Genomic DNA, 17,739 nt, shown 5'->3' on the forward strand with positions numbered 1-17,739 from the left:
TAGAGCACAGAAACAGGCCTTTTGGCCCTTCTTGCCTGTGCCGAACCATTTTTCTGCCTAGTCCCACTGACCCACACCTGGACCATATCCCTCCACACCCCTCTCATCCATGCACCTGTCCAAGTTTTTCTTAAATGATAAAAGCATTCACCACTTCATCTGGCAGCTCATTCCAAACTCCCACCACTCTCTGTGTGAAGAAGCCCCCCCTAATATTCCCTTTAAACTTTTCCCCCCTCACCCTTAACCCATGTCCTCTAGTTATTTTCTCCCCTAGCCTCAGTGGAAAAAGCCTGCTTGCATTCACTCTATCGATACCCATCAAAATCTTATACACCTCTATCAAATCTCCCCTCATTCTTCTACGCTCCAGGGAATAAAGTCCCAACCTATTCAATCTCTCTCTGTAACTCAGCTTCTCAAGTCCCGGCAACATCCTTGTAAACCTTCTCTGCACTCTTTCAACCTTATTAATATCCTTCCTGTAATTAGGTGACCAAAACTGCACACAATACTCTAAATTCGGCCTCACTAATGTCTTATACAACCTCACTATAACATTCCAACTCCGATACTCAAGACTTTGATTTATAAAGGCCAATGTACCAAAAGCACTCTTTACGACCCTATCTACCTGTGACGCCACTTTTAGGGAATTATGTATCTGTATTCCCAGATCCCTCTGTTCTACTGCACTCTTCAGTGTCCTACCATTTACCTTGTATGTTCTACCTTGGTTTGTCCTTCCAAAGTGCAATACCTCACACTTGTCTGCATTAAACTCCATCTGCCATTTTTCAACCCATTTTTCTAGCTGGTCCAAATCCCTCTGAAAGCTTTGAAAACCTTCCTCACTGTCCACTACACCTCCAATCTTTGTATCATCAGCAAACTTGCTGATCCAATTTACCACATTATCATCCAGACCATTGAAATAGATGACAAACAACAATGAACCCAGCACTGATCCCTGTGGCAGACCACTAGTCACAGGCCTCCACTCAGAGAAGCAATCCTCCACTACCACTCTCTGGCTTCTTCCATTGAGTCAAAGTCTAATCCAATTTACTACCTCCCCATGTATACCTAGCGACTGGACCTTCCTGACTAACCTCCCATGCGGGACCTTGTCAAAGGCCTTACTGAAGTCCATGTAGACAACATCCACCGCCTTCCCTTCATCCACTTTCCTGGTAACCTCCTCAAAAAACTCTAATAGATTGGTTAAACATGACCTACCATGCACAAAGCCATGTTGACTCTCCCTAATAAGTCCCTGTCTATCCAAATATTTGTAGATCCTATCTCTTAAGACTCCTTCCAATAATTTACCTACTACTGATGTCAAACTTACCGGCCTATAATTTCCTGCATTACTTTTTGAGCCTTTTTTAAACAACGGAACAACATGAGCTATCCTCCAATCATCCGGCACCTCACCCGTGGATACCGACATTTTAAATGTATCTGCCAGGGCCCCTGCAATTTCAACACTCGTCTCCTTCAAGGTCCGAGGGAATACCCTGTCCGGTCCTGGGGATTTACATTAACACTGATTCTCCAGTTTTCTTTGCACCGTTGGCGGCCGTACCTTCAGCTGCCCTGAGCTCTGGAATTCCCTCCCAAAACCTCACCACTTCTCTCTCTCTCCTCCTTTCAGACTTTCCTCCAAGTCTCTTGGCCAAGGTTTTGTCCACCTGTCCTGATAACCCCTTCTGTGGCTCAGTGTTCTCTCACTCTCCTCTGAAGCACCCTGGGACAGTGCAATGTTAAAGGGATTGCACAAATGCAAGTTATTGCTGAAATATGCTCTTGATCCTCCCAGTGCACGGCCGAGGGAGTTAGTGACCCGTCACTGGACGGGTATTCCTGGTGAAATGCTGAATCAAAACCATCCCGGCTGGGGTGGCACGGTGGTTCGCACTGCTGCGTCACAGTGTCAGGGACCTGGGTTCGATTACGACCTCGGGTCACTGCCTGTGTGGAGTCTGCATGTTCTCCCCGTATCTGCGTGGGTTTCCTCCGGGTGCTCCGGTTTCCTCCCACGGTCTGAAAGACGAGCTGGTTAGGATGCATTGGCCATGCTAAATTCTCCCTCAGTGTACCCGAACAGGCGCCGGAGTGTGGCGACGAGGGGATTTTCAAAGTAACTTCATTGCAGTGTTAATGTAAGCCTACTTGTGATACTAATGAATAAACCTAAAACTGTTTGGGTGATTTGAAACTTCCTATTTTGAAGAAGTGCAGGAATCATCTCCGGATTCCTTGTCGATTATTTCTTAGAATCTCAGAATCTATATCGTGCAGAAGGAGGCCATTCGACCCAGCGAGTCTGCACTGGTTCTCACAAAGAGCATTTCACCTAGTCCCACTCCCCTGCCTTATCCCCATAACCTTACACCTTCTCAATTCACAGAGCCAACCAATTCCCTTTTGAACACCTCGATCGAAGCTGCCTCCATCACCCTCTCAGGAACTTTGTTCCAGTCTCCAACCATCCTCTGTGTGAAAAGAAATCCTCCCGTCACTCCTACTCCTGTTGCCATTATTCTGAACCCCTCTCGTTCTTGATGCTCTCTCGAGTAGAAACAGCTTCTCACTCAGCACCTTGAATATCTCTGTCAAATCTCCTCTCAGCCTTCTTTTCTCCAAGGAAAACAGTCCCAACCTCTCCAACCTCACCTCATAGCGACAGTTCTTGAAATAGTTCTTGGAATAATCCTTGTGAATCTCCTCTGTACTCTCTCCAATTCTTTCACATCCTTCCTCATGTATGGTGTCCATAACTGAACACAGTGCTCCAGATGAGGCCTAAATAGTGTCTTGTATAAGTTCAACATAACCTCCTTACTTTAGTACTCACTGCCCCATTAACATATGTTTGATTAACAGCTCGCTCAATGTGCCCTGCCATCCTCAATGACTGATGTATAAATACACTGTGGTCCCTCTATTCTGGTCTCCTTTAGCATTTCTCCTGTTATTCTATACTGTCTCTCCACATTCTTCCAGCCAAAATGAATTCCACGCACTTCCCTGCATTGAATTTCATCCGCCACTAGTCTGCCCAGTCCACCAACATGTTTATATTCTTTTGAAGTTTAAGACTATCCTCATCACAATGATTGACAACCATTGACAATATTTCCAATCTACCATCTCCACATTCTGAAATCAATCCCCCAAAACCACAGTCTAGCATTTTGCTCTCAAGTGGTGTGGCATGATATCAAATACCTATTGAGAATCCATATATACCACATCAACAGCACTGCCCTTATCAACCCTCCCTGTTATCCCCTCAAGAATCTCCAGCAAGTTAATTCAACATGATTTTCTTTTAATGAATCCATGCTGGCTTTCCTTAATTATCCCATACCTCCTATAGAGTGGGAGGCTGCGCTCACTCCCAGCGGCCCCGTCTCCCTGCGCTTGCTCCCAGCGGGCCCCGTCTCCCTGTGCTCGCTCCAAGCAGGCCCCGTCTCTCTGTGCTCGCTCCCAGCGGGCCCCGTCTCTCTGTGCTCGCTCCCAGTGGGCCCCGTCTCTCTGTGCTCGCTCCCAGCGGGCCCCGTCTCCCTGCGCTCACTCCCAGCGGGCCCTGTCTCCCTGCGCTCGCTCCCAGCGGGCCCCGTCTCCCTGCGCTCGCTCCCAGCGGGCCCCGTCTCCCTGTGCTCGCTCCCAGTGGGCCCCGTCTCTCTGTGCTCGCTCCCAGCGGGCCCCGTCTCCCTGCGCTCACTCCCAGCGGGCCCTGTCTCCCTGCGCTCGCTCCCAGTGGGCCCCGTCTCTCTGTGCTCGCTCCCAGCGGGCCCCGTCTCCCTGCGCTCGCTCCCAGCGGGCCCTGTCTCCCTGCGCTCGCTCCTAGCGGGCCCCGTATCTCTGTGCTCACTCCCAGCAGGCCCCGTCTCCCTGTGCTCGCTCCCAGCGGGCCCCGTCTCCCTGTGCTCGCTCCCAGCGGGCCCCGTCTCCCTGTGCTCGCTCCCAGGGGGCCCCATCTCCCTGCGTTCACTCCCAGGGGGCCCCGTCCTCCTGCGTTCACTCCCAGCAGGCCCCGTCTCCCTGTGCTCGCTCCCAGCGGGCCCCGTCTCTCTGTGCTCGCTCCCAGCGGGCCCCGTCTCTCTGCGCTCGCTCCCAGTGGGCCCCGTCTCCCTGTGCTCGCTCCCAGCGGGCCCCGTCTCCCTGCGCTCACTCCCAGCAGGCCCTGTCTCCCTGCGCTCGCTCCCAGCGGGCCCTGTCTCCCTGCGCTCGCTCCCAGCGGGCCCTGTCTCCCTGCGCTCGCTCCCAGCGGGCCCCGTCTCCCTGCGCTCGCTCCCAGCGGGCCCCGTCTCCCTGCGCTCGCTCCTGGCAGGCCCTGTCTCCCTGCGCTCGCTCCCAGCGGGCCCCGTCTCCCTGCGTTCACTCCCAGCGGGCCCCGTCTCCCTGCGCTCGCTCCCAGTGGGCCCCGTCTCCCTGCGCTCGCTCCCAGGGGGCCCCGTCTCCCTGCGTTCACTCCCAGCGGGCCCCGTCTCTCCTCAGTCACTCCGGTTGTGTAGAATTCTGTATTTGAGCACGAGTCTCTTCTACAGTTGATGGCCTGTGGCAGAATCCTCTTTTTCGTCATTTCTCCGTTCACTTGAACGATGCTCTGATACAGAAACTGTTCCCACCGACCGGAGGGTCAGGAACAGATTTAAGATCATTGACAGAAGGACCAGAGGGGGGATGGGTTTCTTGTTTACCTCAGCAACGTGGAAGGTGCTGCCTGAAAGGGTGGTGGAATCAGATTCAATAATAACTTCCAAACGGAAATTGGATAAATACTCGTACTGGAGAAATTTACAGAACTGTGGGGGGAGTTGGGGGAGTGGGACTAGCTGGATAGCTCTTTCGAAAAGCCGCCACAGCCTCGATGGGCTGAATGGCCTTCTCCTGTACTGTATGATTCTGCATATCCATAAAATCTTACAGTGCAGAAGCAGGCAATTTGGCCCATCGAGTCTGCACCGACCACAATCCCACCCAGGCCCTATCCCCACGCACTTATCCTAGCTAGTCCCCCCGATACTAAAGGGCAATTTAGCATGGCCAATCCACCTAACCTGCACATCTTTGGACTGTGGGAGGAAACCGGAGCACCCGGAGGAAACCCACGCAGAGACGGGGACAACGTGCAAACTCCACACAGATAGTGATCCAAGCCGGGAATCGAACCTGGGTCCCTGGCGCTGTGAGGCAGCAGTGCTAACCACTGTGCCACCCACTCTATGTGAAGCACCCTGAGACTGATGCAGGAGTGGGGCTAATAAATGCATGTCACTGTTTGACATGCGGGTAGTGGGCGATGTGAGTTAATTATTGCCGAGCTTGCTCGGACGATATTGATTCTGAAGCTTTATTGGACAACGTGAGCAGCCGGGCGTGTGTGACGTTATTGGAGGGCACCGTGCCGATAGACGATGAAGTGGGCATCCTATGCCACGCCTGGTGATGAGAGTGAGTCTGGGGCTCACTGTCGACATTGTGATGTGGCCGTTCCTTATTTTAAAGCTGCGATGGCATTGGCTGGGGCTGGTGAGGTGGCTTCTGGCTGCGTCACGGGGTGGTTGACTCACCCTGCAGAGATCGCCGTGAGGAGTGAAAACACAGAGGGAGGAAGAAAAATAATGTCTTTAATCAGCTGGGATGGGGAGGGGGGGGGGGGGGGGGGGGGGAGGGGGGGTGCAGGAATGGAGTCGGTGGGGGGAGTGGGAGAGGGGGGGATGAGGTGGGGGGGAAAATGAGGCAAAATCCTTGTGAAAGGGGGTTGCGTCGCTGGGGCTGGGAAGTTGATTCAGATTCAGCTCGATCCTGCTCACATTTAGCAAGTTGCACTGTCCTACCCTTACAGCACAGCTCCGGGCGTCTTGAGCAGAGATTTGCGTTCTCTCACTTTGTTGCCACGGCAACGGGCAAGTCTCTCTCTTTTGCGCAGTCAATGGCCCTACGTCTGTCTGATGCAACAAAAGGGTTGCCGGGGAAAACTCGAGAGGTTGTCACTGACTGAGTGAAGCGAGGGAGTTGGCCTTTGATTGTTCTGAAGCACGGGGCCCACCCTGCAGTGAATGGCGGGGTCAGACTTTTCCTGGCCCCCTTTCCAGAGCCATGATCAGAATTAGTTTATGTTTTTGGGATTCCTCTCCTCTCCTCTCTGTTTATACGAGGAGGAGATGGGAATTGTTGAACGCAGCGAGCCGTTGCAATCTGGAATGTTCTGCCTGAACGGGCGGTGGAAGCAGATTCAATAGCAACTTTCCAAAGGTGAACCTGTGTTGGAGTTGAGAAGGAGACGTGTGCAAGGTTAGGAAAGAGCAGGAGAGCGGGACTGATTGGAGAGCCCTGTCAAAGAGCCAGCACAGACATGATGGGCTGAACGGTGCCCCTCGGTTTTGTGTGCTTGTGTTCCGGTTCTATCTCCGTGCAGACTTGGAAATGTCCCCAGTGAGGTAGTTACGGTGCGATAAGTGAGCTTCCAATAAGCTCTTCACCCCTGGGTGAGGACAAAAAAAATCAATGCTATCCATCACTGGCCATTGGTTCCTGCCCTGTGAACACTTGATTGAACTTAGAACTTCGCTGTGCAAAAATAGACCATTCGGCCCATCTGTTCCATGCTGGTGTTTATGCTCCACACAGCCAGTTTTGGTTGCATTTGGAATATGTCACTTTCAAGCCTAACACGGAATTCAATAGTATTATGATCACTATTTCCCACTCCTCTTTATCTTGCCCAAGCAGCAGATCTTTCTATTCCTATCTTCCTCATCCAGCTTTTAAAATTTCTCTAAACTACCTGACGCAGTGAGTTCCACATTCTCACCACTCTCTGGGTAAAGACACTTCTCCTGATTTGAACATTTCCCCAACAACTGATGTTCGGTTAACTGGCCTATCATTCGCAGTTTCCTCTCTCCCTCCTTTCTTGAAAAGCAGAGTAACATTTGCCAGATTCCAATCTGAATCGTAAATCTATTTCTGAATCTAAAGCATTTTGGAAAATCATAGCTAGCACGTCCACTGTCTCTGTAATACAACCCAGGGTGTAGGCTATCAGGATGGCACAATGGTTAGCACTGCTGCCTCACAGCACCAGGGACCCGGGTTCAACTCCAGCCTCGAGTCACTGTCTGTGCGGAGTCTGCACGTTCTCCCCGTGTCTGTGTGTGGGTTTCCTCCGGGTGCTCCGGTTTCCTCCCACAGTTAGGGGGCCCAACACAGATCCCTGTGGTACGCCACTGGACACTGGCTTCCAGTCACTAAGTAAGAAGTCCAACAACACCAGGTTAAAGTCCAACAGGTTTATTTGGTAGCAAAAGCCACTAGCTTTCGGAACAGGCTGTTCCTTCATCAGGTGGGTGGGAGTTCTGATCACAAACAGGGCACAAAGACACAGACTCAATTTACATGAATAATGATTGGAATGCGAGTCTTCACAGCTAATCAAGTCTTAAAGATACAGACAATGTGAGTGGAGGGAGCATTAAGCACAGGTTAAAGAGATGTGTATTGTCTCCAGACAGGACAGCTAGTGAGATTTTGCACATCCAGGCAAGCTGTGGGGGTTACAGATAGTGTGACATGAACCCAATATCCCGGTTGAGGACGGCCTATGCAAAACCCGGGCATATTAAAGAAAACTGCTGGCATGTAAGGAGCCCAGGAGGGGGCATGGCAGTCAGGACCATATCTATCATCACAAGACTATGAACTTGAGCTGAACTGTAACCAGGGAAGATCAGGATACAGATCAGTTTTTTTACACAAAGGGGAAGTGACACCTTTTATATCCCCGTGTCTAACTATTATCAGGGACATGGCTGTCTTCAAATCCTACTTGTAGCAAAGATTGCTGAGATGTCCCTGAAAGCAGAACACATACCACAGATTGGTAAAGCTTTTTGAAAGTTTATTTATTAGTGTGACAAGTAGGCTGACATTAACACTGCAATGAAGTTACTGTGAAAATCCCCCAGTCGCTACACTCCGGCGCCTGTTCGGGTACACTGAGGGAGAATTTAGCACTGGAGGGGGTGCAGAGGAGATTCACCAGGATGCTGCCTGGGATGGAACATTTAAGATATGAAAAGAGGTTGCGAAGGCTTGGGTTGTTTTCGTTGGAGCATGTCTTCCGGACTGTGGGAGGAAACCAGAGCACCCAGGGCAAACCCGCGCAGACATGGGAAGAATGTGCGGACTCCACACAGACAGTGACCTAAGCCGGGAATTGAACCCGGGTCCCTGGCGCTGTGAGACAGCAGCGCTAGCCACTGTGCCACCGTGCCAGGAGATTGCCAGGAAATCATTGAAAATTCCCTTTGTCACAATGTACCTGCAGAGTAAGCTGCCCACTGGCTGGAGTAAAACTGACCGTACCGAAGCAAGGGGTGGACCTATAGCTGGACAATGACTTGACTGGAAGTGCAGCCTTGTATCAAAGTTCACCCGAGGACCAACCTTCTAGATATTTGACTGCGGGAAACCTCACCATCTGCTGTGAACTCTTGGCTTTACAAGACACTCACTTCAAACGTAAATCATCAAATCCATTCAAGGAATTCCAGGCCTGTCAAATCAAAGCCTGAATTAACTGTAATCTGTAAAAGTGGATATGGGTGGCATGGTAGCACAGTGGGTGGCACGGTGGCACAGTGGTTAGCACTCCTGCCTCACAGCGCCAGGGACCTGAGTTTGATTCCCGGCTTTGGTCACTGTCTGTGCGGAGTCTGCACATTCTCCCCGTGTCTGCGTGGGTTTCCTCCGGGTGCTCCGGTTTCCTCCCACAGTCTGAAAGACGTGTTGGTTAGGGTGCACTGACCTGAACAGACGCCGGAGTTTGGTGACTAGGGGAATTTCACAGTGTTAATATAAGCCTTACTTGTGACTAATAAATGAACTTTAACTTTAATTTTTATGATCTTTATCTTTGTTTAATCTCATGTGCGTGAGTGCATGTGCATGTGCTTGAGACAGTGTATGTAATATTGCATTAATTCAGGATAAACGTGTGAGAATAAATAACTTCTTCATTTTAAACACACAAAAGCTTGCTGCTGAATTATTTAAGTAGACCATCTCCATCTGATTTTACTGCTTAATTAAAACAAGGCAGCCGACTCCAGCTATTTTGCATCATACAGTCATAGAATAACACAGCACAGAAGAAGGCCATTTGGCCCATTGAGTCTGTGCTGGCTCTTTTGAAGAACAATCCAGTTAAACTACAGCACGGGAACAGGCCCTTCGGCCCTCCAAGCCCGTGTTGATCATGATGCTCTCACTAATGTTTAAAAAAACCCTTCTGCCCTTAATTCGGTCCCTCTCCCTCTATTCCCCCTCTATTCATTTGATCCACTGGAGCAAGCTGAGAGGGGTGATTGAAAAGCAGCAGTGCTGGTAAGAGATTAATTGGATTAATTGAATTGTTTATTTATTTAATTAGTCAGCTAGTGTGTGTATTTTTTTGGCCTTTACTTTAACAGCAGTTTTTCAAGTTTAAAGTGAAAACTAGAAGTGGGCAGCAAAGGAGTCTGGGAAGGGTTTTTATTTTAACTTTAAAAGTCAGTTACCTGGGTGGTTCCCCCTCAGTAGTAGTTTTTTTTTCTCTCGGGCCCCTAGCCCTATAAATTGGTGCAGAGGAGATACCCGATCCTCTACACTGGTAGAGGATCCCACCCTTCCATCCTCCTCTAACCTAATTATAAGTGTGGGGAAGTTTTTTGTTTTCTTTTTTTCTTGCTGGTAATGGCTTCAGGGATGGCAGTTCAGGCAGTATACTGCATCTCCTGTGGGATGTATGTGGTGAGGAAATCCAGTAGTGTTTCAGGAGATTTTAGTTGTAAGAAGTGCATTAGATTGCAGCTTCTGGAGGAGCGTGTAAAGGAGCTGGAGGGGGAGGTAGAGGAACTCCGCATAATTCGGGAGGCGGAGGTGGAAGTTGATAGGAGTTATAGAGAAATAGTAACTCCTAGAAATGAGGCTTGGGTCAATGCCAGGAGGAGGGGTAAGAAGCAATCGGGAAGACAATCCCCTGGGGCGGTTCCCCTCCATAATAGGTTTTCGGTGCTGGAGGCTACAGTTGAGGAGGAATCAACTGAGCATAGAGAGCAGATCTCTGGGGGTGAGCCGAGTGAGAAAGCTCAGGTGGTTAGGGGCTGTAAAAGACTGGGCCTTGTGATTGGGGACTCCACAATTAAGGGGACAGATAGGAGGGTCGGAACTAAAGGTAGGGACTCAGGGTTGGTGTGTTGCCTCCCAGGGGCTGGGGTCCGGGATGTGTCTGACAGGGTATTCAGGACTCTTAGGGGGGAGGGAGATAAACCACAAGTTATTGTACATGTGGGGACACACGACATAGGGAGGATAGGGGAAGGGGATATTAGGCAGGGATTTATGGAGTTGGGGTGGAAACTAAAGGCCAAGACTGACAGAGTGGTTATCTCTGGAATCTTGCCTGTACCACGGGATAGTTTAGAGAGGAATAGGGAGAGGGAAGGTTTGAATTCATGGCTGAGGGGATGGTGCAGGAGGGAGGGGTTCAGGTACTTAAGCAATTGGGGCTCGTACTGGGGAAGGTGTGACCTCTATGAGAAGGATGGTCTACACCTTAATCAGAAGGGGACCAATATCCTGGGGGGTAAATTTGCTAAGGCCATGCAGGGAGGTTTAAACTGATTCGGGGGGGGGGAGGGATCCTGAGTAGTGGGGCTGAAAGTGAGGGATGCATGGATGGGGACTGCAATGCACGGCATTGCAGAGGTGGGGTGGAGCAGGGTTTGAAATGTGTATACTTCAATGCCAGGAGTATTCGCAATAAAGTGGGTGAACTTGCAGCGTGGATCAGTACCTGGGACTTCGATGTTGTGGCTATTTCAGAGACATGGATAGAGCAAGGGCAGGAATGGATGCTGCAGGTCCCGGGGTTCAAATGTTTTAGTCGAAGTAGGGAAGGAGGTAGAAGAGGGGGAGGGGTAGCATTATTGGTCAGAGATTGTATCACAGTGTCAGAGAGGAGGTTTGATGAGGACTTATCTGTTGAGGTAGTATGGGCGGAGATTAGAAATAGGAGAGGAGAGGTCACCCTGTTGGGAGTCTTTTATAGACCTCCTAAAAGTTCTAGAGAGGTTGAGGAAAGGATTGCGGAGTCAATCCTGCTTAGGAGTGAAAGTAATCGGGCAATTGTTATGGGGGATTTTAACTTGACTAATATTGACTGGAATTGTTATAGCTCTAGCTCGTTAGAGGGGTCAGTTTTTGTTCAAAGCGTGCAGGAAGGTTTTTTGACTCAGTATGTAGACAGGCCAACTAGAGGTGAGGCTATATTGGATCTGGTGCTGGGAAATGAGCCAGACCAGGTGCTAGACTTGGAAGTTGGTGTGCATTTTGGTGATAGTGACCACAATTCGGTTACGTTCACCTTAGTGATGGAAAGGGATAGGCATGAACCTCGGGCCAGTGGTTTTAGCTGGGGGAAGGGTAATTATGAGGCTATTAGGAGAGAATTAGGAAACATAGGTTGGACTAGGAGATTACAGGGACTGGGAACGTCCGACATGTGGAGTTTTTTCAAGGAGCAGCTACTGCGAGTCTGTGATAGGTATGTCCCTGTCAGGCAAGGAGGAATTGGTAGGGCTAGGGAACCGTGGTGCACCAAAAAAGTTTCTTTGTTGGTTAAAAAGAAAAAGGAGGCTTATGTTCGGATGAGACGTGAGCACTCGGGTAGTGCACTAGAAAGCTTTAGATTGGCTAAGAGGGAGTTGAAGAGCGAGCTTAGAAGGGCTAAAAGGGGACATGAGAAGACTTTGGCGGATAGGGTTAAAGAGAATCCTAAGGCGTTCTATAGGTATGTCAAGAACAGAAGGTTGGTTAGGGCAAGTTTAGGGCCAGTTATAGATGGCAGAGGGAAGTTATGTGTGGAACCGGAGGAGATTGGTGAAGCATTGAACCAATATTTCTCTTCGGTGTTCACGCAAGGGGACATGAATATAGCTGAGGAGGACACTGGGTTGCAAGGGAGTAGAATAGACAGTATTACAGTTGATAAGGAGGATGTGCAGGATATTCTGGAGGGTCTGAAAATAGATAAATCCCCTGGTCCGGATGGGATTTATCCAAGGATTCTCTGGGAGGCAAGAGAAGTGATTGCAGAGCCTCTGGCTCTGATCTTCAGGTCGTCGTTGGCCTCTGGTATAGTACCAGAAGATTGGAGGTTAGCGAATGTTGTCCCATTGTTTAAGAAGGGGAACAGAGACTTCCCCGGGAATTATAGACCGGTGAGTCTCACTTCTGTTGTCGGCAAGATGTTGGAAAAAATTATAAGGGATAGGATTTATAGTTATTTGGAGAGTAATGAATTGATAGGTGATAGTCAGCATGGTTTTGTGGCAGGTAGGTCGTGCCTTACTAACCTTATTGAGTTTTTTGAGAAAGTGACCAAGGAGGTGGATGGGGGCAAGGCAGTGGACGTGGTATATATGGATTTTAGTAAGGCGTTTGATAAGGTTCACCATGGTAGGCTTCTGCAGAAAATGCAGATGTATGGGATTGGGGGTGATCTAGGAAATTGGATCAGGAATTGGCTAGCGGATAGGAAACAGAGGGTGGTGGTTGATAGTAAATATTCATCATGGAGTGCGGTTACAAGTGGTGTACCTCAGGGATCTGTTTTGGGGCCACTGCTGTTTGTAATATTTATTAATGATCTGGATGAGGGTATAGTTGGGTGGATTAGCAAATTTGCTGATGACACCAAAGTCGGTGGTGTGGTAGACAGTGAGGAAGGGTGTCGTAGTTTGCAGGAAGACTTAGACAGGTTGCAAAGTTGGGCCGAGAGGTGGCGGATGGAGTTTAATGCGGAGAAGTGTGAGGTAATTCACTTTGGTAGGAATAACAGATGTGTTGAGTATAGGGCTAACGGGAGGACTTTGAATAGTGTGGAGGAGCAGAGGGATCTAGGTGTATGTGTGCATAGATCCCTGAAAGTTGGGAATCAAGTAGATAAGGTTGTTAAGAAGGCATATGGTGTCTTGGCGTTTATTGGTAGGGGGATTGAATTTAGGAGTCGTAGCGTTATGTTGCAACTGTACACAACTCTGGTGCGGCCGCACTTGGAGTACTGTGTGCAGTTCTGGTCCCCACATTACAGGAAGGATGTGGAGGCTTTGGAGAGGGTGCAGAGGAGGTTTACCAGGATGTTGCCTGGTATGGAGGGGAGATCCTATGAGGAGAGGCTGAGGGATTTGGGATTGTTTTCGCTGGAAAGGCGGCGGCTAAGAGGGGATCTTATTGAAACATATAAGATGATTAGAGGTTTAGATAGGGTGGATAGTGATAGCCTTTTTCCTCTGATGGAGAAATCCAGCACGAGGGGGCATGGCTTTAAATTGAGGGGGGGTAGTTATAGAACCGATGTCAGGGGTAGGTTCTTTACCCAGAGGGTGGTGAGGGATTGGAATGCCCTGCCAGCATCAGTAGTAAATGCGCCTAGTTTGGGGGCGTTTAAGAGATCCGTAGATAGGTTCATGGACGAAAAGAAATTGGTTTAGGTTGGAGGGTCACAGTTTTTTTTTAACTGGTCGGTGCAACATCGTGGGCCGAAGGGCCTGTTCTGCGCTGTAATGTTCTATGTTCTATGTTCTATGTTCTATTCATGGACCCATCCAGATGCCTCTTAAATGTTGCTAATGTGCCTGCTTCTACCACCTCCGCTAGCAGCGCGTTCCAGGCACCCACCACTCTCTATGTGAAACCCTTCCCCTCCCTTAAACTTTCCCCTTGTCACCTTGAACCTTGTGCCCCCTTGTAATTGACACTTCCACCCTGGAAAATAGCCTCTGGCTATTTCTGGGGCAGGTGAGACAGTAAAATTCTGGTCAATATTACAGCTGGGTACCGGGTGCTCCAGTTTCCTCCCACAGTCTGAAAGACGTGCAGGTTAGATGCATTGGCCGTGCTAAATTCTCTCCCTCAGTGTAACCCGAACAGGCGCCGGAGTGTAGCGACTAGGGGATTTTCACAGTAACTTTATTGCAGTGTTAATGTAAACCTACTTGTGACGCTGATAAATAAACTTTAAACGTTAAAAACTTTAATGTTTTATCGAGGGTTTAAGCTAAATGATGGGGTTGTTCGCGGTGAACACCCTCACAGTCCCGAAACCAGCAGATTGCAGAGTAATCAGGCGGATTCTGATTTAACAGCCCACTTGTTATTCATTGTAAACGAGTTGACCTATTAGATAGTGTGTCTGAGATGGAGATTGTAGCATCGAGCCTGCTCTCTGTACGTAACTAATTAACTGGGTCAAAGCATAGGGGGAGAAATCTTTCCGTGTGGAGAATGAGATCTGGAGCAGGTCAGCTTGGAAGTGTGCTGCAAGCAGGTTGCAGAGGAACTTTCAACAGCCAATGGTATGTGTACTTAAAGAGGACTCAAATACAGGGTTATGGGACAAAATTAGACATTAGCACTGGGGGCGAAAGGGATCAAAGGTTATGGGGAGAAAGCAGGATTAGGCTATTGAGTTGGATGATCAGCCATGATGGTGATGAATGGCGGGGCAGGCGCGAAGGGCCGAATGGCCTCCTCCTGCTCCTATCTTCTATGTTTCTATTACTCTTTTGAAGAACCAGTGTGATCCTGTCTGATTATTATCTGTGGGATCCTGCTGTGCATACGTTGATGGCCATGTTCACAATTACAATTGTGTCAATGCTTCATTGATTGTAAATAACCTTGAGATATCTTGAGATCATGGAAGTTGTAGACTGAGTAAATGTTTTGGAGATGGGTGCATTACGGATCACTCAAGGAGTCAGCGTTGCTATGGCAACCACCACGTTTACCTGCATGTTGCAGTCTGGACCTAAGGATAGTGATGGTCGAGGCTCCAATGTCCTTTCCATCACATGGTGACAGGCGTCTCTCCCACTCTTACCGCCAGCCATTGGCGTCTTTACGCCGCCACAGTGGTTAACACTGCTGTCTCACAGCTCCAGGGACCTGGGTTTGATTCCTGGTTTGGGTCACTGTCTGAGTGGAGTTTGCACCTTCTCCCCGTGTCTGCGTGGGTTTCCTCCGGGTGCTCTGGTTTCCTCCCACAATCCAAAGATGTGCGGGTTAGGTGGATTGGCCGTGCTAAATTGACACTTGGTGTCCCAGGATGCAAAGGTTAGAGGGATTTGCAGGGTAAATATGTGGGGATAGAGCCTGGGTGGGATTGTTGGCGGTGCAAACTTGTTGGACTGAATGGCCTCCTTCTGCACTGTAGGGATTCTATGATTCTATGCCTTACTTGAGAAAGGATATACTGGCACTGGAGGGGGTGCAGAGGAGATTCACTAGGTTGATTCCAGAGCTGAGAGGGTTGGCTTATGAGGAGACACTGAGTAGACTGGGGCTATACTCATTAGAATTCAGAAGAATTGGGGGAGATCTTATAGAAACATATAAGATTATGAAGGGAATAGATAAAATAGAAGCAGGGAAGTTGTTTCCACTGGCAGGTGAAACTAGAACTAGGGGGCATGGCCTCAAAATAAGGGGGAGCAGATTTAGGACTGAGTTGAGGAGGAACTTCTTCACACAAAGGGTTGTGAATCTGTGGAATTCCCTGCCCAGTGAAGCAGTTGAGGCTACCTCATTGAATGTTTTTAAGGCAAGGATAGATAAATTTGTGAACAGTAAAGGAATTAAGGGTTATGGTGAGCGGGCGGGTAAGTGGAGCTGAGTCCACAAAAAGACCAGCCATGATCTTATTGAATGGCGGAGCAGGCTCGAGGGGCCAGATGGCCTACTCCTGCTCCTAGTTCTTATGTTCTTATGATTTTGCAGTTTGACACTCAACCTGTTTCACCATGCTTCGAACGCAATCTTGCTTGGTCGTCATAGAGTGTGATTCGAACCCAGAGCATCTGGCTCAGAGTCAGGGATGCTACCCACTGCGCCGCTATTTCCTTCTTTCTGCAGGCTTTTAAACTTGCCCTGGTTGTAATGTTTTTGGTCTCTCCCTGTGTGAAATTGGAAGGTTGTCAAGAGGAACATCCCAGTACCAAAACTAAAAAGACATTCTTGCTTAATTTAGATGGACTGTTTGGGCAGTGCCAGGATGCCATGATGCCAACCAGGACCCAGTACGACATATCAGCCGCCCTCCTCCAGCGTTTACAAGGGGTATTAAAGCAGCTGATGCTACAAGGTAAGGACCACAGAGAATCGAGCGACTGCTCCAACCATTCAGTTATAAAGGGCACATATTGGGGATGTGGTGGTGCAGTGATATTGTCACTGGGCGAGCAATCCAGAGGCGCAGACTCATGCTTTGGGGACATGGGTTCAAATCCTACCACCACGGCAGCTGGTGGAATTTAAATTCAGTTAATAAATCTGGAATATAAAACTAGTCATTTAACAATGACTAGAATTGATGGAACTATCATCGATTGTTGGCAAAACCCATCTGGTTCACCAATGTCCTTCAGGGAAGGAAATGTGGCTGATTCTTAACTGCCCTCTGAAATGGCTGAGTGAGTATACAATCCCAATGGACCCAAACTCATTCACTCCCATTGCACACAATCCCAATATTCCCAAACTGCCTCCCATTCACTCCCATTGTATACAATCCCAATGGACCCAAACTCATTCATTCCCATTGTACACAATCCCAATGTTCCCAAACTCTTTCCCATTCACTCCCATTGTGTACAATCCCAATGGACCCAAACTCATTCATTCCCATTGTACACAATCCCAATGTTCCCAAACTCTTTCCCATTCACTCCCATTGTACACAATCCCAATGGACCCAAACTCATTCACTCTCACCGTATACAATCCCAGTGTTCCGAAGCCGCTCCCTATTCACTCTCATTCTACACAATCCCAATGGACCCAAACTCCTTCCCATTCACTCCCATTGTACACAATCCCAATGGACCCAAACTCATTCACTCTCACCGTTTACAATCCCAGTGTTCCGAAGCCGCTCCCTATTCACTCTCATTCTACACAATCCCAATGGACCCAAACTCATTCATTCCCATTGTGTACAATCCCAATGTTTCGAAGCCGCTTCCTATTCACTCCCATTGCACACAATCCCAGTGTTCCCAAACTCCTTCCCATTCACTCCCATTGTACACAATCCCAGTGTTCCCAAACTCCTTCCCATTCACTCCCATTGTACACAATCCCAGTGTTCCCAAACTGCTTCCCATTCACTCCCATTGCACACAATCCCAGTGTTCCCAAACTCCTTCCCATTCACTCCCATTGTACACAATCCCAGTGTTCCCAAACTCCTTCCCATTCACTCCCATTGTACACAATCCCAGTGTTCCCAAACTGCTTCCCATTCACTCCCATTGTATACAATCCCAATGTTCCCAAACTCCTTTCCATTCACTCCCATTGTATACAATCCCAGTGTTCCCAAACTGTTTCCCATTCACTCCCGTTTTACACAATCCCAGTGTTTCCAAATCACTACCCATTCACTTCCAATATATACAATCCCATTCACTCCCATTGTGTACAATCCCAGTGTTCCCAAACTCCTTCCCATTCACTCCTCACGTGTTTATCCAGCTTCCCCTGAAATGTACCTGTACCTTTCACCTCGGCCGCTCTGTGTGGCAGTGAGTTCTGCTCTCTGGGTGAAGTGTTTTCTCCCTAATTCCCTATTGGATTCAATGATGACCATTAATTTGTCTGCACTGTTGATTGATGTTT

General features: G+C 48.9%; 1 protein-coding gene across 1 annotated transcript in view; it reads left to right on the plus strand.

Annotated features, from left to right (window-relative positions):
• The window catches only part of LOC144504113 (receptor-type tyrosine-protein phosphatase-like N), a 270,541-nt gene that overhangs the window by 55,614 nt on the left and 197,188 nt on the right, over positions 1 to 17,739 (plus strand). Inside the window, exon 3 of the mRNA XM_078229290.1 lies at positions 16,091 to 16,204. Within this exon, the coding sequence (XP_078085416.1) occupies positions 16,091 to 16,204 (114 nt within the window). The remainder of the gene's footprint in view (positions 1 to 16,090; positions 16,205 to 17,739) is intronic.

Source organism: Mustelus asterias, chromosome 14 (assembly GCF_964213995.1).
Source record: "Mustelus asterias chromosome 14, sMusAst1.hap1.1, whole genome shotgun sequence".
Lineage (NCBI taxonomy): Eukaryota > Metazoa > Chordata > Chondrichthyes > Carcharhiniformes > Triakidae > Mustelus > Mustelus asterias.